The sequence below is a fragment of the Vigna radiata genome, chromosome 10 (assembly GCF_000741045.1).
Source record: "Vigna radiata var. radiata cultivar VC1973A chromosome 10, Vradiata_ver6, whole genome shotgun sequence".
In the NCBI taxonomy this organism is placed as follows: domain Eukaryota; kingdom Viridiplantae; phylum Streptophyta; class Magnoliopsida; order Fabales; family Fabaceae; genus Vigna; species Vigna radiata.
In genome coordinates, this window is record NC_028360.1 from 14,028,853 (window position 1) to 14,049,216 (window position 20,364).

Consider the following 20,364-nt stretch of genomic DNA (forward strand, 5'->3'; position numbering starts at 1 on the left):
AAAGTTAATTATTACATTTAAAGCTTTAGATTTCAGAATTACATCATTCTAGTGGATATGAAAATTCTAATTACCCTAAAATTATTTAGTTAATATTTGAAATAATAAAGAAACTTATACAAATGAAAAGTGAAAATGTGATCCTAAAATATACACTCACCCCATTGTTATCCTTTCTTGTATTACTAAGTCTAATTACTTCAAGCATGACTCTTGATTTTCCTTCTTGTTTTTTAACTATAAATAAAAGGAATTATGTAGCGTAATAACTGAAAAAGAATCACAATCAATACTCACGTTTAATCGCATCAAAGTTTTCAGAAATTGATTTTCATACACAACCCTATTTATTTACCATATACATTAAAATACATTCTGGTTACTTGAATGAGTTGAAAAAGCTGACTGTGTCGTTGAGGGCATAGATAAAGTAGTCCACATCTTCCTTTGTATTGTAGAAGTAGAGACTAGCGCGTGCACTTGAGCTGACTCCTAAGAAGCGATGGAGGGGTTGGGCACAATGGTGACCTGATCTGATAGCCACTCCATGCTGAAATGATACACTATCAATTAATTACCTAACAACTTCAACAGCCACCAAGTTTCTTCCACAGATTCAAAGTTCAGGCTTTATGACAATTAATTTATATAGAATAAACTTCCCAAGACCAAGATAATCATATCTGGGGATAATCATTTATCCTCTTACCTGTTGGTCCAGAAATGTTGCAAGATCAGTGGGGTGCAAATTCTCAACATTGAAAGAACAAAGAGCTGCTCGTTGGACATTTTCTGAAGGTGCTGGCCCATAGATACGAATGTTTGGGACTGAAAGAAGCCTTTCGTACAGATATCTACCTAGCTCCACCTATGAAAATTTGATGCTTAGTAATTGTTCACAGAATACAAATATAATCTATGTCACTACTGAAAAACATTACAAATTGATATGATATTAAGGGGGTCAATATAATTTTTGGTTTTCTTTGTAATTTTTATCATGCTTTTAATTCCTACTAAATGCATCATTATTTCCCACCATGAGAACATGAATGATTCCCCTTCTTTGACTATTCAACCTCTTAGATAAAAGCATTTATGATTGACTTTATTCGTTAATTTGAGTTTCAAATGTGTATATAATATTATTTATTTTTTTCAGAATGATCTTGATAAGCTGGTTTTGGGTTGGAATAAGGAGTGAGGAACAAGAAACATGAGAGCCAAGAAACAAATGTGAGAATGTAGATTCAAGGGTGGAACGCAAGAACCTACATGGGGGAGAAGAAACAAAGTTTGGTGCATTAGAACTACTACCAAATTTAGTGAAAAAAAAATTAGAAATAAGGTAGTGGAGAGGGCATCAACGGTGAGGAAGAAAAAGAAACAAAGAACAAGGGTGTCAAGCATAAACACAAGATTGGATATGGTGTCAAAGAGTTTTACACTGATAATACATAAAAGTTAAACTCCATAAGTTATGCATCCTTGAATAAATAATATTGCTTGTTATAAGATTGAATCTCAACTCACCTCATAATCATGTATAGTTTGCATACCAATCCCAGATAAGTAATCAATTGCTGCTCCTAAACCAATTGCTTCCCCAATAGCTGGTGTTCCAGCCTCAAATCTAGGACAGTCAAAATACCTCAAATAATAAGATACATGTAATGTAACTGTTGGTATGCAACAAAAGTAGAGAAAATATCTTAGAAGGGTGGAGAAAAACAGCTAGGCATGATGCCAGGCATTACTATTGGCTATTCTAAAGTTAGAAAAAAAAAACCATATGACTCCCATGTGGCAAAACCTTTTTCTATCCCTTGACTATTTTATTAATAATGATCACTTGAATGGTTGATGCAATCATTTTCCCGGTCACAGAATTTTATGAGTTTCAAAACACCAATAATCAAAAACCAAATCATATTAGTCTAGCATCAAGTGCAGACAAATTTAAATGAGGAAGTGAAAAGATTAGCTAAGCGATTGAAATGAAGAATAGACTCACAGAAAGCACAGAGAAGAATATCACTCTCAATGTGAAATTTTTTCTGAAGTAATTTCTGTGTATCCGTTTTCAATTTTCAAATTTTAATCTCACACATATCATCTCCTAAGATATATGATGATTTCAAGCGAACTTGCTAGTCAATAGAATAGCCTATGAATAAATTTGGTAGTGATGGACTGTAGTTGCAAGTTAAATTTAAAGAATATAAGAAAAACAATGATAAAAAGTAGTACAACCACTAATGCTCTTATACTTTTTTAGTATATTTAGAATCAAACTTAAGATCCCTACCCAAGCCAATGTACATTGTCTACTAAGAAAAACCAAGCCTTGTTCAAACCAAAAACAAATCCACAAACCTGGAAGGAGGTTCGGCATAAGTTGAATGATCAAGATATACATCAGAAATCATTTCACCACCACCTAATCCAATTAAAGGTAGAGATTAACAGCAATACATTAATTCAAAAGTCAATCTTATTAACATGGAGCTAAACCAAAGAGGAACTTTTAGGGGCTGTTTAATGTGAGAAAAGGTGCCTATTTTTATTTTCTGCTTTCAATTTTAATTACAATAAAAAATATTACTTTTACTTCGTTTTCTATTTTCAAAAGATTGAATAGGAAAAACTGAAAATAAAAAAACAAACAAAAAATTCTCATTGTTTCTTATACAAATATTTGAAAAAGACAACCACGCGAAAACAGCATGACATTTTCATAATTAAAAATGCAAAAGAAAATGCTTTTTCAAACCAAACAACCCCATTTTATTTTATTGCATTTTAGTAGGCTGTTCCTATTTAATGGGAAGATATAAGTAACTACATCTAATAACTTACCTAAAAATGGAGGCATGGAAGATAAGAGGTCTATTCTACCATATAAGAATCCAATTCCCGTGGGCCCACACATCTGAAACACATGTTTAATAAATTATTACTGTTTCGTATACTTACCGTGCAAAAACATGTAAGCAATCCTACCTTGTGAGAAGAAGCAACAAGAAAATCAACATTAAGGCTCTGGACGTCAACCACCATGTGTGGAACACTCTGACAAGCATCTACAAGAACTTTTGCTCCAACATCATGTGCCCATTGTGCAATATCTCTAATAGGAAGGACAGAAGCTACATAAAAGCAGAGTACAAAATATATGAAATCTCACTCATTTCAGCTACACATTCTATTGTAAATACGAAAAAATTAAAAAAGGGCAAATAGTGGTGAATTGGGGGACTGTTGTGATAATTCATATATGCACTAAGTTCTAATGTTTTGTTGTCATAGAAGGTCTCAATATTCACGTGGTTTATTTGGACCAGACATGTGACACTGATTTTCTTGATCGACAGTAAGGTCTGATCTAGCTTTCAAAACTATAAATATCAGCGCCCAGTTTGTCCACATTGTGAGAATGGGATGGAGTGTTCTTCCCAACCAGATGGACTTGTGCAGGAACACAAGTTTCAGGTAAGATGTATGTGAAATACAAGAATTAATAACAAACCTCCAACTGCGAATGGTTATGTCAGAAAGAAGAGGGGTACAACAGGGAATCAAAATCCTGTGAATTCTAACAGAATAAACAATGGGAGTTTTGCTAGTTTGGAGGACAGAATTTAAATACGAGTGGTAGGTACAGGGAGGGGCATTAGATTGGTCAGTTTATATCAGGAGGAGGGTCTAGGATCCTGAAATTACTTGGAAAACTTTTATTTCTTTCATTTTCTTTAAAGTCCCCTCATTTTCTTCCCCTTGATCCAGATTTTATCACAAATACCCAAGGAAAAGCAGTCCCGAATAATTATTCTTTTTCAAACTATTAAGCGATGCCATCGGAGATCTACTCTCTTGGACAAATAAATAAAGCTGCTTACATGTTTAACTAAGTTTCATTAAACCTACTCAATTTGTCAATCATTAATTAATTTGCAAAGGCACTGCTAACAGTAATAGTACATTAATATTAAACTCAAGAATAGATGCAGCATTACCGTCCTAAGATTTTGATCTGTGTTAACAAGCAGAGATATTAGCAGACATGACCACAAACACCAGTACAGTCACACAAGAAGAATTTGGAGAATAGATTTCTCATACATATTGTTACCAAGGAAACTATTACCTTAACTACAACCTACGAGTGCTATTAAGTTTTTATCCCAAAACCAATGGGAAAGCTTTCACAATCAAGAAGCAATATATCATTAATCTTTCAATTGTGTCTGGGAAGGCTACAAGAGATTCCTGTTTATAGGCTAAGCTAGACAATCCTTAAAAAAAGAGTAAATTTCCACTAACAATCCCACTAAAGATTTTTTATCCGCTAGCATTTTACATCAACAAATATTTACTCCTCACTAAATATTTAATTCCCACTAACCATCACAGCGGCTCGTTCAGTCCCAATGGTCATCATCATAATGGCTTACGAAATCTAAAGACACTGAAAACTAACCTCAAAAGTATGAAAATATATATGAACATATTCCAAGAAGAATAAAAACGAAAATTACATGGAAAATAGGAAATGGACAATGATTGGTTCTTTCGCCAAATGGATCATAAGCTTATACAAAGCTAATTTGAAAATTCTCGTATGGAGAAATTAATCATTCAAAAAGAATATTAGGTTCACATTCAAAGTGGACAAACACTCAAATGTTTATTAAATTTTAAAACATATTGAGAGTGAGATCCACATAAACTATATTTATGATCAAAGTAGATCTTACAAAGGCTTAGGTCACTCACTTCATGAGTTAACTTTTGGGATTATGTTAGACTCGCCCCAAATTCAAAATAGTTTCAGGGTCACCCTCAACTGCATAAAACTTTACCCAAACCCACCATATCACCCTATGGCTTTCTCAATACAACATAAGAATATCCTACAATCTCCACACCTGTCATGTCACATTAATTAGACCAAAGTTGTTAGGTAATTGAGTTAGAAGCCTCACAATCACCCTCACCCACTCACACCAATGCACACGAACAAGAAAGAGCGAATGAATCGAATTGTATTCACAGCAATGATCAACGAATACAATAATGAATTCGGGAGCCTAACCCTCCTCACAAGATCCAAGACCTGCCTGTACAAAGAATGTAGTTAACTAACAGAAAATACAAATGCGTCCTCTTATAAAGACACCCTTCCCGCCTTTTCCTAACTGCCTAAGCAGTTAGGTATTCTCTCTTAGTTCCCACTTTCTTCTTCCTTCCATAGACTCCCCAGCTCCTAACAAAAGTAGAGATTATAAAAGTTTGGACCCTCACCTCCTAGACTAGTTTTTGGGGTTTAGTTGGCTCCATCGTAAATTCAAGAGAAATTTTGGCATTATATTATGATACGTGCCGATTCAAGCACTCATCATGTTAGCTCGGAGATCAGTATAAATTCAAGGCAGTCAAATATTCAATATTCCAATATAATCCTTTGAAACCTAGTGACCTTTTTTTTGAACCGTGAGTGACTTTAGAAATCAGATAATCAACCAATGAGAATCAATCTTGAAAAGCTACAAAATTAACCCTTCAGGCACCTGATCTTCAACAGCATAAATTCAAGGTATCATTAAGTAAATTGGAATTATTAACATGAACCATCACGGTTAGAAACATACCAAGCACATTTGAAACATGATGGACAACTACTATTTTGGTCTTCCGTGAGAACAAATCTTTCAATTTTCCTATATCTGGAATTCCATCTTGGTTTAAATCCACAAATTTCAAAACAGCCCCTACTTTTTCAGCTACTAGTTGCCAAGGAACAATCGCACTGTGATGCTCAGCAACTGTAAGTATGATCTGTAATAGTATATAAAACTAAAGATTTTACAAGTACAAAATTGGAGACAATGCCGGTATGAACAAAAGTCATTATGCTTATGCTAATATAGAACGGCAAGGTTAAGTGATTAAAAAGAAGCCCAAATGCTTCACCCTGCTATTAAAAGTTTTACTTCAAAAAAATTATTTTTGATAAATTCAATTAAACCTTAATACTCTCCAAGTTTTAAGAAAATGCATAAAATAATTTTAGAATTAGTTGAACAAATAAGAGAATTTTAAAAATATAAATCTATAATGAAATACCTCGTCTTCTGGTTTTAAATTTGACAACCCCCAAGAATAAGCAACAAGGTTGATAGCTTCAGAAGCATTCTTTGTGAATACAATCTCTCTAGAATCAGAAGCATTTATAAAAGATGCAACTTTCCTTCTAGCTGATTCATACTCATCTGTGGCCTTTGCACTACATCCACAAAAATTATATACAATAAAGCAATAGGTTATTTCAGTAATACTGCAAATAAATCGTATGCTTATTTACCTGATAAAGCAAAAACGAAGTGAAAATAAAGTTTCCTTAAATTGCATGTGTACCAAATATTATATTGTAAGTACCTCAAGAAATGTATGCCCCGATGAACATTTGAATTGTAACCTTCATAGTAGTTTTGCAATGCCTTCAATACATTGGTGGGCTTCTGAGAAGTTGCTGCATTGTCTAAGTAAACAAGTTTTGAGCCATTTACTTCCTGTGGAGCGAGGTAAAGTATCATAACTTTCATAATATTTGCTGGAGATCTCACATCATCTAGAAAAATGGCTAAATTATAGTATACAGGTGGAAGTTTTAATGTTCATGAGGTTAGGTTTTGCTTTTAGGCGCTGCTTACACATGTTGCTTCAGTTACATCAGTTTGGAAGAGGACTGAGAACTGTGTGGCCTAGAAAGGCATAACTGAAAGTTTTAGATTTTATTTTTCGAGGTCACCCCACATAGTAAGTTGAGGTGGAAATCACTAAAGGCAATCCTTATAAGCAACACGTATATAACTGAGGCAACAAGTATAAGCAACACCTAACAGAAAAATAAACCTCTTGAATGTTAAAACTTCCACTTGTTGATATCAAGTAGTAACACACAATAAAATGATATCATGGCCTATCCTAGTAAAATTTGTTAAGTCTATCGTGTTATTCACTACTGGGCTACTATCAACCAGCTGCATACATTCAATCTCACGCTCAAGATGTCAAGCAATCAGCGTGACAAATGTGTTAGATATTCTATATTTACTAAATATATGATCAAATCTCTATATAAGTCATTGCAAAACTTGTCTTATAAGCTGATCTTGTGAAGTTTAGTTAACTTAAAAGTGTACTTTTAAGAATATGTGGTACAACAACATATGAAATGTCAAGTATACAATTAACAAATTCACGAGCTAATTTGCAAAGAGAAAACAAGGCAGACAATTCTAGTGTGAGTGAGGCATAGTTTAATATTATGACAAGACTGGATATTTCAACTTCACTTTGACTAGGCAAAAACTAATAGACTTTGTTCAATAAGCCAACATACTGCTCAGAAAACAACAAGGCACATATGAAACAGTTAGACTTGCACTCTATAATACTTCTTGAGACATTAGCAAAGATAGGGGAATATGAATTAGAAACCCTTGACTTCTGTGACATCCAATCAAAGCAACTCGTTGTTTCTCTTATGGTTCCACACAAAAATGAGGATCTCAAATGAGAATCCAAACATGCCATGAGTGTTTGAGACTTGACTATCAACATTTAAATCTCTACGGCACGTATTCTTCTTATTTTTAAGAGGGTCTAAGCTTGTCCATCCATCAAGAATTAAATTTATAACACAATAATCAAATTGAAAGTTCAAACCTGGATTAACCAAACACTTCTAAAAATTCGCAGCTACACTAAGGAAAACAAATTTGAGGATAAAATGCAATAAAAAAGACACCTGGTGAAGTATAGGAAAGTGCGGACGGGTGGAGTGCCCCAAAGATGGGGAGTCAATAGCTGGCTGAGCTACAGCTTCGTTGACAGTTGATGCAGAAACAGAGAGAGACGATACGCGTCGCAACCCAAATCTTACAATTGACGAGCTCCTAATAGTGATCGAGCAGCAGTGACTGGGACTTGGAAATTTGAAAGAAGGAAGTTTTGGCAGCAAAACTTCCATTGCCAAGTTCACAACAACAACAAAATCTACAACATGGTAATTTATATTTGAGATGTTTTGCATCAATAGGAAAAGGTTACAAAAATATACCTATGTTATGTAAAATAAACACAATTATCAAACAAGTAATTCTACAGTAAATTCAATTCAACCCAAGTCCAAAATTCACGAATAGGTATCCCCGAATCATAAGCTTGTCAAGTATAAACCATTTATGAAAATAAAAAAGAAACAGAATTACATATCACCCACAAGGTTTAGTCTGCAATGAAAAATCCCAAGAAGGTGTGTTAATTACAAACAAAAATGAAAAAAGGTACTAACTATATAAGCACCTCTCTCAGTAAACCTGTTACAGATGGAGAAAAGCCCTTGCAGGGTTCACGGTTCTCCTCTTCAGAATATGGATGGCTGCGGTTTCTGACAAAATTGCCACTGTCTCTGGAGAGATAAATATTCTAAATAGATATATATATATATATATATATATATATATAGAGAGAGAGAGAGAGAGAGAGAAAGAGAGAGCATATGGAATGGGAATTTCTTGTTTAGTGATAATCTTTTTACAAAATTATAAGGTAAGTATATGATATATAATATATAATAATAATATATAAACAGTTATTAAATTTCATGTAACGATTTCATTCAATTTTAAATATCTCTAAATAAACTAAGGAGACGAGTTAAAATATATTTTGATTTTTTTTTTTACAATTTTGTATTGTAATAAAATCTTTAGTATTGAAATTGATTCATTACAACAAGTGATACTTATATTTTAATAAAATTTTAAAAAACAACTTAACAATTAATCTTGATTGCTTAAGTTAAAAGTCTTTTTTAAACTTTTAAAACTTTTAACTGAATCTTTAGTAAAATTTTATGGTTTATTAAGTATTTAATAAATTTATATTTTTTAATTAAGTTTTTGCTATTTAACTTTTAATATTTTTTAACAGTGAATGTTATTTTATACTGTTATTGTTATTCTAACAACTTATTGTCTCATATTATTACATCATTTTAACAATTTTAAAATTTAAAATATTTTATATTTTATAACTTTCAGTTTGAATACCTTGAACCAATTATTTTAAGTCATTAAATTGACTTTCTTATTCAACATGCTTACGAAAGAATATATTTATGTAATTTTCATGCTCTAAAATAATATATTCATGTAGTCATTAAATTACCTAAAGTCATGTATATGTTTGCTATGTGTTCTTTAAAACTGAAGCAAATTAAAAAATATACACTTAGAAGAAAAAAAAAAACTAATTATGTTTTAAGTCGAGCTATATATTTAAAGTGCGAAATCCTCTTATACATAGGTAAACATCACTTTTCTTTTGAGAAAATAATATTAATCCTCAAAGAAGCTAATAAAAATTGATAGCAATGGTAAAAAAATAATAACATAAAGATGTTTACATACAACACGTGTCAATTTTGGAGTGCCATCAACCTAGTTTATTTTCATTTTTTTCAAATTTGAGATCCTAATATAATTTTTGTAACGAATTAAAAATTTTAATTTTAATTTTAATGATTATTTTTTACAAAAATTGGTAATATTAATTTTATATTTTCGATAAGTTAAATTTCATAATTTTTATCATTCATAAATATTTTAACATGTTTCATGTTTATTCTGTAATATAAATTATAGACTAATTTTAATAGCCTGGTGTCTGAATTCTTTTTAATCAATTTTGGTTTTTAAAAGTTATAATTATTCATTTGCGTTAATTTTTCAAAGGAGTTTGTTAATTTATGTAAAAATTTTAGTTGGTATATTTTAATACAGAATAGGTTAAAAAAGTTTTTATTAAAAAAATAATTTTAAATCTAAAGTATTTTAATCATTTTAAAATTTAATTTGAAACAAAAATACTAATTAGTCCGTACGAAAAATTATTATTTTTAGGTTTAAACCTTTTTGTGGTCTCTAACTTATGAGCGGATGTTCAATTTAGTCACCATTTTTTTAAATATAAATCTTTAGTTCCTAAATTATAAAAAATTGTATTTCAAATCAAAAAATAACTCATATAACCAAAGATTTATATTTTAAAAAAAGGTGATTAAACTGAACATCCATTCATAAGTTAAGGATAAAGAAAAGGTTTAAATCTAAAAATAATAATTTTTTGTACGGACTAATTAGTATTTTTATTTTAAATTAAATTTTAAAACTATTAAAATACTTTAAATTTAAATTTTTTAATAGGAGTTTTTTAATCTATAACTACATACTTTGATAAAATTTACCGACTACAAAACTCCTGCAAACCCCTTTTTCAAATTAGAAGCATGCGTAAACCCTGCTTCTACCCCTGTTTGTCTCTTTCTCTGGCAAGTGCGAACCAAAAGAACCATATCTTCTGCCTCTCTCGCTCTCACTCTCAATTCCAAAACCGAAGCAAATGGAGTTGAGCACCGCCAACGCGATTCTTCCACCAAGGTTATCCGTTTCCACACCCCGCGCAGCTTCCGTTCGAAGCCTCAAATCCTCCGTTCCGTTCCCCCGTTTCATCATCCGCGCCCAACGCGAATTCGAGAGTAAGTTCCAAGCACCAACAATTTCAGCATCTATTAATTTCTTTGCTGTAAACTTTGTCGTTTCAATTGCGATTTACGCGCAGGAATGAGAGGATTGCGACCCCGTGCGACTGTGAGTGACGGCCGTTCCCGTGAGGCGGTGGACGAAAGCCGAATGCATAGAATTTGTGACAAGCTGATTGGGGTTTTCATGGTGGACAAGCCCACCCCAACCGATTGGAGAAGGTTGTTAGCTTTCAGCAGAGAATGGAACAACCTCAAGCCTCAGTTCTTTGCGCGCTGTCAAGAAAGAGCCGATGCCGAAGAGGATCCCGCCATGAAGGAGAAGTTGCTACGCCTTGCAAGAAAGCTCAAACAGGTATATTTTTGTTTTAAATTTGTTTGTTTATGAATGTTAACGGAATAAATAATACGACGAGGTTTCTTTTATGCAACTCTCCTATCGCGATAACGTGTGTTAAGATTTAATGGAAACTTTTACTATGTGGATCATTGAGTTGAAACTCTAGAGAACACCACCAAAGTCTCTGAAGGAACTGTGTATAAGTCTGTTTGTATTTTATTCAAGACTGAACTTAGATACAGTTTCTCCTATCATGATTGGAAGGATTGCAGTATTTCCACTATAATCTGCGTATGCATTAAAGGATTATGCAGATTATCGATATGAAACTTTCAATTGGAGAACAATAAAAACAGTACTCAAGTTTTATCCATAAAATACTTGGTTACTAAGAAATTCTAAATACCTCTAAATAATGGCAAGAGTTCGGTTCAGTTTCCCACGAAGTTATCAGTTATAAACCTCGCTTCAAAAATTCATGCAAAGAAGTGTCTACAGATAATATATTACCTGACAATTGGCCCTGCAGTTCTTGCTATTCCTATTCTTGAAACTTGTATGCCAATGCGTGTGAGGATATTATACTAATTAGGCAAATTATATTGCTTTATTATGTCTATTAAATACAAATGCTATATCTAATATCCTGAGAATTTTTTTTAACAGAGTCCAACGAGGCAATGACGTCATGCGAACAATGTTATTTACCTCACTTGGTAGGCTTAGGATTAGGTTTTCGTTGTTGTATAGAAACGGATAATGTTAAGATTGTGTTTCCTTCTTTTGATTTAAGATTTGATTGTATGTTACCGATTTCATACGTGTAATGTGTTGTCTTGTTATTTTAAAATATTTTGCACTCGGTATTTTCCATATATCCTCCTGTGTATATTCATGCCTCCTAGCTTCTCATTATATTACATATGCAGTCTTACCATGATCTACATTCGTTGGAGGATAAGAAACAAGAACAGGGATTGATTAAGGTTGGTATTCCCTTGTGCAGATTGATGAGGATGTGCAGAGACACAATGACCTTCTTGATGTGGTAAAACAAGATCCTTCAGAAATTAGTGAGATTGTCTCCAAGCGTCGTAAAGATTTTACCGAGGAGTTCTTTATTCACTTTTATACAGTGGCTGAATCCTACTATGATAACAAAGAAAAGCAAAATGGTATGACTTTACTTTGCAAGCTTTTAGTATCTAAGTTGATATTTGAAATAACCTTCCGGACATAGTGTCCAATTTGGCTGAATGTTTCGTCAGGTTTTCTTGTATGGTAAATTGTCAAACCATATCAGGTTCAATTAGTTTAGATCCTTTCTCTCTGAGTATAACCAAATACCAATGTTTATTTTTCCTAGTAGGACATAATCAAATTTATGACCTGCATGAAACATCAAATAATAAATTTGTAGAAGCAGAAGTACTTTTGCCACTGAAACATAATTATAAGGTCGTAATAAGGAGAAATCAGGATATTCTCTGCGTAGGCTGGGAGGAATTCTGATAGTTAGCCAAGATCATGTGGCAGATGCCATATGTTTAGAATTGTGTTGCTTTCATGGGACAGTTCAAGCTTGCATTGTAATTGATTTTACAATACTAATCTATAATGTTTTCTTTTTGTGTTTCAAGAATTGGCAAAGATTGGGAACGCATGCTTGGCCGCTGTACAAGCCTATGATGCTGCAACTGAAAGCATTGAACAGGTAAATGCTGCAGAGTTGAAATTCCAAGATATTATCAGTTCTCCTTCGCTTGATGCTGCCTGCAGGAAGATAGACAATTTGGCTGAAAAAAAAGAACTTGACTCAACATTGGTATTGATGATCACCAAAGCTTGGTCAGCTGCGAAGGAGTCGGACATGATGAAAGAAGAGGTAATTTGATAGTGACCTTAATTTCCTTTGTGTGCTATTTCTTTTTTTAATTTCAATAACATGGATGATAAGAAATTTTGGGTGAGTGTCTTGTTGACTGTATATAACTACAGGTCCAATTTGATTGTAACTAATCTAATGGTTTCAGATTTATATTCTAATTAGCTAGAGAACCATATTGGAATTTTCTCTTCGTTATACTTGCCTTTTCAGACTTTCTTATTTCAGCTTGTAAAATGAAACATTTATTTGTAGGTAAAGGATATCCTATATCATTTATACAAGACTGCTGTGGGAAATCTTCAGAGACTCGTGCCGAAAGAGGTTAGAATAGTGAAGTATCTTATTCAAATCGATGATCCGGAAGAGCAACTGTCTGCCCTCAAAGATGCATTTACACCTGGAGAAGAGCTTGAAGGAAAGGATGTGGATAATTTGTACACGTATGTATTAGATATCAGACCATAAAATAACTTGAAACAGAATTCATTTGCAATAACTTTTTGCTCAATATTTTTTTCAGGACACCAGAGAAGCTTCACACTTGGATAAAGAGTGTGGTCGATGCTTATCATTTGAGTAGAGAAGGTAGCCTCATTAGGGAAGCAAGGGATCTGATGAGTCCGGAAATCATCCAAAAATTGGAGGTGCTCAAGATGGTTGTCGAAAGGAACTTCATGTGAATAGAAGACATACTAAGATGGCTTTGAAGTGCCAAAATTATATTCTTGAAGCATAAGATTCTGTCCACCAATTACAAGCCCTGACGTACAGGGGCACTGGTGCAAGGAAATATCTAGTAACTGGGTAGGGTTTAAGGATTCGGGATTCTTTTTAACCATAGAATAAAACAACTTTTTTTAGTGGAAAATAGATGAGCGAAACAAAATGTACAACAATCATAATGACAGCATGCAAGTTAGGTTTGTCTATGGTTTTATAGGAAATGTGTTCTTTACACGTAGGAGATGGAACTATTACATAGTAGACCCGTATATGAATACAGGACTTGGACTTTTGAGCCCTGGCACAGGGTGATTGTTCTACCAAAAGCCTAGGTACTTAGTTAAGTCACTTGTAAGGTTGAAGATAGAATGCATGTGTGCACATCCTCGGGTGTTTTGTTTTATACTGTTGGTTTTTCTAATTTTAATTTTACTGTTCTGTCTTCCTTGTCTAAGCAAATGATTACACAAGGCTTTTTTTGTTTCGGAAACGGATTTTTCTTAAAAGGACAAAAAAGATGTTGATTTGATAAAGCTGTTCTAATTTGAAATTTTCAAAATCTATATTTTTGTTTGAAATTCTTACCATCTTGGATAATGTTATTAAAATTGGGCAACTAATTTTGTTTGTAATTTTCTTTTCATGAATTGGCTTCCTGATCCTTTAGCATGATATCTGAAAATAATAATTATAAGTTACATTTTTTTTTGTAATTTTATTGTAAACAACTATTTTATTTAAATTGAAAATGCCGTTTTATTTGTGCTAGGAGAATGTAGCACATTCAAGCAATTAACGTCACTCCACTTCTATACCAAGCATATATACAACTAACAATCATAAAGTTTCTTTACAAAAAATATTTATATCAACCATTCTTCAACCTAAATATACACTATAATAAGTTACTACAAAACATAAGCCAAAATACTAACATATTTCAAATATATTCCGAATTAAATATCCTAAAATACAAAAAATTATAAAATTACTACTTAAAATGAGTAGAAAAAGAAATGACTCAACACTTAACAGGCTAGACCTGGCCCATAGTCCATGTAGTCGCGTTATATTATAAATTCTAGTTCCGGAAATAACCGCAGAGTTCCTTTTCGTATCAATTTTCAGTAACATTCAGTCAGATATTGTTTTAAATGGCATCGATTTCTCCTTCTTCAAGCAATTCAACCTCCACGCCATATGTTACTGATCTGACAAAGCAACTGAGGCTCCACGAAGTCGCCTTAGCCGAGCTCAACAACCACCCTTCTTCCAGAGTAACCTCTTTTTCTCCTTCGATCTAACTTTTTCTAACCATTTCAACTTCATACATAGGGTTAGGGTTTTTTTTGTGCTTTAGTTATACATACAAACACTTAAACTAACCATTACTTTAACCCTCCCAAGGTAGAAATCACAATATACCGTACGTTTATTTAGACTGTTACTTGTTGTAGTTGCGCTAATCCGAAGATTAAAAACGATTGATATACTCAGAATTTAATCTACGGTCCTTCCTTCGTTTTGGAAAATGTTTTATTAGAAGTATTAGGAGATTATTTTCAGCAGGTTCAGCAATTGCAGCATAAAAAGAAGAAAAAAAAAATTAGAGGTACTGTATTCTATTTATATACTTTAACTACACTAATTATTTGGTTGTTGTTTTTTTTTTTTTTGTCCTTTACCTGCTATGAAATGTAGGCTGTGTATCGGAAGAATGGGAACTTATTTTTTCGCACAACCATCCAAACGGCAACAGCAATGGAACAGAGTAAGAATTCTCACCCTTTCATACTGTTCTTCCTCACTACATTCTTGAAACAAATTAAAACTCTGAAGTGCTATACAATTCTGATTGTTATTATTATTTTTCTTTTTCTTTTTATCAAAATTTGTGTTCGGTAGAAGAACTTGAGTCAACCAAATCGAAGCTAGAAGGTCTGAATTCTTCTTCGTAGTCATGCATTAGAAATCTTGATGGTTGGGAGAAATGAAGTAGTTGCAATTGGAAGCTTCATCATTAAGAGCTGTCATATGTTAGATTATCACGCCAATGATATTGTTATAGTTTTTGTACAAAACAAACATTGTGTGAATATACTAAGACACATCCAGTCTATATACATTTTTGGTGTTATCCTTTAAACTTTACTCTTCACAATATCCTCTACCAGCCCCATGAATCTTCAATTGGTGGCACAATGTTAGAAACCGAAATCTAATAGCTTTTGTAAACTGTGTGGCACTTCTATTTCAATGAAGTCTACATGATTTGGCACTTGGCTGGTGGCGCCTCGTGTAAAGATGTCATAATCTAAGATAAGCTGTTTTTTTATAATGAAAAGGACTAAAGAGGAGCAGGAAAGAAAAGTCACTTTGATGAGGAAATACAGTGTAGTAACTCCATAGTAAGCAGCAAACTGATAGGCAAAGGTAAGAGAATTATATGACCCTGGTATTTCTCATCCATTGTTTATTTTAATTATGACAAATGATGATCACTTTTAAATGTGAAGTGATCAAGGTAAGTGATTGATGTGATTTAGGTTTTTACTCATCTGGTTGAAGCAAAATAAAGGTAAGTATTTTTGTAACGAAGTTATTTATCATAACGTTGGCTTTAACCTGCTCCCTCTGTCTCGAGTTAGGCTATCATCTTCTCTTCTAAACTTTGACATCCATAAAAAGTTGATTATTTAAATTTTAGCGCTGAATAAATATAGTTTTATGATGGATAACAAAATTGTGTTTCTGAGATGTCACAAGAGATCAATATAAAATATATGCATTCAGTGTTTTGGTCTTCTAAATATCTGCCTAGCTATATTCAATGGTTGTATGTGTCATATGCTTCTTATACTTACTCTACCTAGCTACATTCAGCACAACCTTCATATGAATAATTGAATTACAATATTTTATTACTCTTCCTCAAATGTTGATTTGATTATAAATTATTTGAGAATTAAAACTTAGTTATTAACATTTTTTTTTAATAAAATATGCTTAATTATATTGGACCCATTAGTTGCCTTAAAAGGCCCATAAATTAAGTGTTTTATTGGGCCAGTTGGCTATAACGATGTCATATTGGAGCCCTTGGTTCCACACTTAGCTGGGAGAAACGCTTGCTTTTAGCCCCTTTTGTGAAAAATAATTTATATGTTTTTTTAATATATTTAGAAACACAATCAGACTTAGTCATTGACCGTTGACTGAACTAATGTTAGAACTATCTTACTCAGTCAAACCTAATTATGTTGAGTGAATTTCAAAACTAATTCCACAATTCAAATGAAGAAGTCATTACAAAGTTTTTACAGGAATTAAAATAAACTCCTATTCCAAAATAAAATAGAAAAAAAAAATATTTCATACATGTTGTTCAATACCTTCAAAAATCTTCATTTTTTAATTGTACTTTATTCAAAAAAAATACATGTATATATATTTCCCTTTCTTTTTTTTTTTCTTAAAAATATCTTTAAATAAGTTTTTCTTTGATGAAATTTTGACAAACTGGTGTGAGAAACGTCATTAGGAATCATCGTAGGTAAAATAACAAAATAAGTAAAACAGGTTAATAATTTATTGTTAATAATCTATTGTTAATTTTCTTTGACAATTTATTAGCGAGATTAGACATGAAATTAGACTTTGAACTGGACGGGTATGAATAGATGTATCTATCAAACTTTTCAACATGTTATTTTTAACTTTGAATTATATCATCAAAAACATTTTATTATCTTAAATTCAACTTTAACATGATACTTTTAGCTACACTATCTTATACTATTGAGAAAAGAATAATCTATTCTTAGCAAATTGCTTTCCCTAATATTTAAAGTAATTAATAGTTTTTTTTTCCTTTTGTGCATTACTCCAAAGTAACTACCTAAGAATGAATAGATGTCTTGTCTTTCCTTACTTTTCTTTAATTATTTCACACCTTTATTTATTATAAATGGGAAATAAATGATAGTGAATTTTATACGAAGAAATTAAGAGTGATTTTGATATTAATATCAATGTTACTTATATTTGTATCCTCGGGAAGATAAACATAACAATATAATTGAAACCGTTACAATTATTTTATATAGTTTTCAAAAGTATTTTTATTGAAATAACTAATTTCTTTTTTAATCGAACGGCTAACAAAATAGAAAAAAGTACATTAATTATTTACAAAAAAAAAGTTATATACAACAATATTTTAAAAGCATATTAACTGTATATTTATAAGTCGTGGAATTATTTTTTTAATTAATAATTTGTGATTATTAAACTCCCAATTAATAACTTGAAATTCTGTTATTCTTTGCTGTGTTTTTCTTTTAAATCAGACACGAGTCTAACCCAATTTTTATTTTCAATTTTGACGCGTTTATTCATTCAAAAATAAAATAAAATTATCAGATAAACATAAGATCGAATCTAACGGCACAGATCCTTCTTTAGAACAAACTTTTTTTTTTCAAACATTGGAAAATGAGACATGTCAATGAATACAAATAATCAGAACATTACAAGATGATAAATAATTGCATGCGCGTCCAAAAACATGGTTTCATATTTCATAAAATAACATTTTTTTTTTAATATATGAATGAAGTAATCAGAACCATGTGGTTTGAATATTTAATTGGAACAACACTGTCATCCTTACACCAATAATAGAGATAACATGTCACCAAATATGGACCCACATATCATATCCAATTACTTTATACACAATTTAATATAAAGTTAAATCAAAAGGAGGTTATTATAACGCAGTTTTATTAAATTAGTTCAAGTTAGTTTTATTTTGAATTAGTATGTGATTTCAAATATATTTTCTTATATTAAGAAGGTCAATAATAGAAAATGCAAGTTTCGCAATATAAATCTATATAGAATGATCGATAATTCGCAACAATATATTAAAAGGGAGTTTATCATATAATAACTACTTAAAAAACATGAGCTAAATAAAACATAACTAAAGTTACCTGAACACTTTTGAAACACTTATTACAATTTATGTTGTTTTTTTTTTCTGCTTATATATGAAAAAAAAAGAGAGAAAAATATAAATAGGTTATTTAATTTTTGTTTTAAAGTAACAAATGATTACTATTAAGAAATTGAATTTAAGTTTTTATCTCATAAAATTAGTTTGTGTGCAAAAAAAAAAAATGTTAGATAAATATGTGTTTATATACATATAAGATATCTTTATTAATAAGAAAGATTTTTAAAGTAATAAAAAAATAAATATGTAAAAGTTTAATTCAAAAAAGACAATATCTTACTAGTATGAAAATTTATATTTGTATTGTTTCTTTTCATATAAAATAATATTTACATTCACTTATATAATATAACCTTTTAATAATTACAATTTAAACATTTTAAGAATGTTGTGAGTAAAAAAAATGATAAAAATCCAATAATGATTGTTACAATTGAAGTTATCGTTTTCTTAGATTTCTTTTTTCAATTTATGTTTTACCCTTATAATTTACATTCCTACAATTTAATTTTGACAATTTCAATTCATCTTCAAATTTTCCATTTTCTCTCCTGTCATTTAATTTCCACACACTATTTCACTTTTATATAAAGCTACAAACAAAATATGATTATTAAAATAAATGAATTTGGATCTTTAATAATTATAAAATCAGGTGTAATTTATAGAAATAAGAGTATTTATTAAACAAGTAGCGAAAATCACGTCAATAAAGACCAAAGAAGAAAAAAAGAAAAACTAAAAAAGTAACAGAAAAACGTTAACCAAACAAAAGACCACAAATAGAGGGAGTGTTGTTGTCGAATTTTGAAGTTGGACTGTTAATATTTAGAACAATGATAATATTATCATATATTTTTACATTAATTTCATACAAAATATGAAAGTAAAATAGTTATAAAAATATAAAATTTTATATTTTTTTAATAAAAAAAAAATTAAATAAATATAAAAAAATTAAGTGTGTCAATTTTTCTAATATATTTATTAGTAACATAAACTTTTTATCCATCTTCCAATTTTGCAATAAAAAGAAATGAATAAAACCTAATTTCACTATAAAAAGGATAAAGGTGATGTGCACCAGAATGGACAAAGACAAAAGGTATTGTTTTGTTATGACCTTCAGACCATACCATTCATTAATAAGATTCAATTCACCACAAGGAAATGACAAGTTTTGATGTGAAAGGAACCTATCACTTCTTTTTATTTTCACATCACTTCCCATTTCATTAAACTTAGGTTAATTACCATTTCCATATCAACAATATGGTTTAGACATAAACGTTACAGACAACTTCTACAAAGTAAAATCATTTTAGTTGGACTATGAAAACAAAATCATTGACTTGGTTTGTTTTTCATTATCTGGATTGTCCAAAATAATATAAAATAGAAATTTTTCAAGTGAAATGTAACAAATATGATTGTTTGAGAAAGTTAAAATTTATCTCACTTTAAGAATCAGTGAGTTGAATTAAATTTTGTCTTTTAAAATTATTTAAAAATTTGAAATTTAATATTGTTTAGTAAATATTGATCATCAAATTATTAACAAATAATTTATATAAGTGGATACTTATATAAGTCAATAATGGTTGATGAAACCTGCAACTTTATAGTAAACAGAAATGAAAGAAAGGTAAAGAAGGTAGAAAAGAAGAATAAAGTTGCAGTTTAGCAGAGTCGGCAAAGACGGAAGGCATTATTTCCATCATTCACACCACAGGCAAGACCAATCACAGCAAAATGGGGAAGATGTGAAAGCAAAGTTCAGTAAT

At 31.1% G+C, this 20,364-nt stretch overlaps 3 protein-coding genes across 9 annotated transcripts; 2 read left to right on the top strand and 1 right to left on the bottom strand.

Moving 5' to 3' along the window:
* Positions 1 to 270: 270 nt before the first annotated feature.
* Positions 271 to 8,505, bottom strand: LOC106776021 (cysteine desulfurase 1, chloroplastic). 3 transcript variants are annotated; one of them, XM_014663315.2, is made up of 11 exons: positions 8,371 to 8,505; positions 7,814 to 8,061; positions 6,439 to 6,572; positions 6,127 to 6,286; positions 5,652 to 5,838; positions 3,004 to 3,149; positions 2,860 to 2,932; positions 2,377 to 2,440; positions 1,534 to 1,633; positions 710 to 868; positions 271 to 550 (listed from the first exon to the last, which is right to left on the bottom strand). In XM_014663315.2, exons 2-11 carry the CDS (start codon positions 8,033 to 8,035, stop codon positions 380 to 382), a joined length of 1,416 nt encoding a protein of 471 aa, XP_014518801.1. In that variant the 5' UTR covers positions 8,036 to 8,061; positions 8,371 to 8,505; the 3' UTR covers positions 271 to 379. The 3 variants fall into 3 exon arrangements, with proteins under 3 accessions (XP_014518801.1, XP_022642362.1, XP_014518802.1); XM_022786641.1 differs by having other exon boundaries at positions 8,360 to 8,482; XM_014663316.2 differs by having other exon boundaries at positions 8,385 to 8,462.
* Positions 8,506 to 10,338: 1,833 nt separating this feature from the next.
* Positions 10,339 to 14,002, top strand: LOC106774603 (uncharacterized protein At4g37920, chloroplastic). 2 transcript variants are annotated; one of them, XM_014661647.2, is made up of 6 exons: positions 10,339 to 10,606; positions 10,690 to 10,964; positions 11,956 to 12,124; positions 12,590 to 12,834; positions 13,090 to 13,277; positions 13,358 to 14,002. In XM_014661647.2, exons 1-6 carry the CDS (start codon positions 10,471 to 10,473, stop codon positions 13,515 to 13,517), a joined length of 1,173 nt encoding a protein of 390 aa, XP_014517133.1. In that variant the 5' UTR covers positions 10,339 to 10,470; the 3' UTR covers positions 13,518 to 14,002. The 2 variants fall into 2 exon arrangements, with proteins under 2 accessions (XP_014517133.1, XP_022642552.1); XM_022786831.1 differs by lacking the exon at positions 10,339 to 10,606 and adding an exon at positions 11,616 to 11,665 and having other exon boundaries at positions 10,715 to 10,964.
* A 587-nt stretch (positions 14,003 to 14,589) lies between these two features.
* LOC106775402 lies at positions 14,590 to 16,158 on the top strand. Of its 4 annotated transcripts, none has more exons than XM_022787193.1 (4): positions 14,590 to 14,837; positions 15,130 to 15,172; positions 15,262 to 15,331; positions 15,906 to 16,158. In XM_022787193.1, exons 1-4 carry the CDS (start codon positions 14,715 to 14,717, stop codon positions 15,967 to 15,969), a joined length of 300 nt encoding a protein of 99 aa, XP_022642914.1. In that variant the 5' UTR covers positions 14,590 to 14,714; the 3' UTR covers positions 15,970 to 16,158. The 4 variants fall into 4 exon arrangements, with proteins under 4 accessions (XP_022642914.1, XP_022642915.1, XP_014518012.1 ...); XM_022787194.1 differs by lacking the exon at positions 15,906 to 16,158 and adding an exon at positions 15,466 to 15,511 and having other exon boundaries at positions 14,592 to 14,837; XM_014662526.2 differs by lacking the exon at positions 15,130 to 15,172 and having other exon boundaries at positions 14,617 to 14,837.
* The last annotated feature ends 4,206 nt before the right edge of the window (positions 16,159 to 20,364 follow it).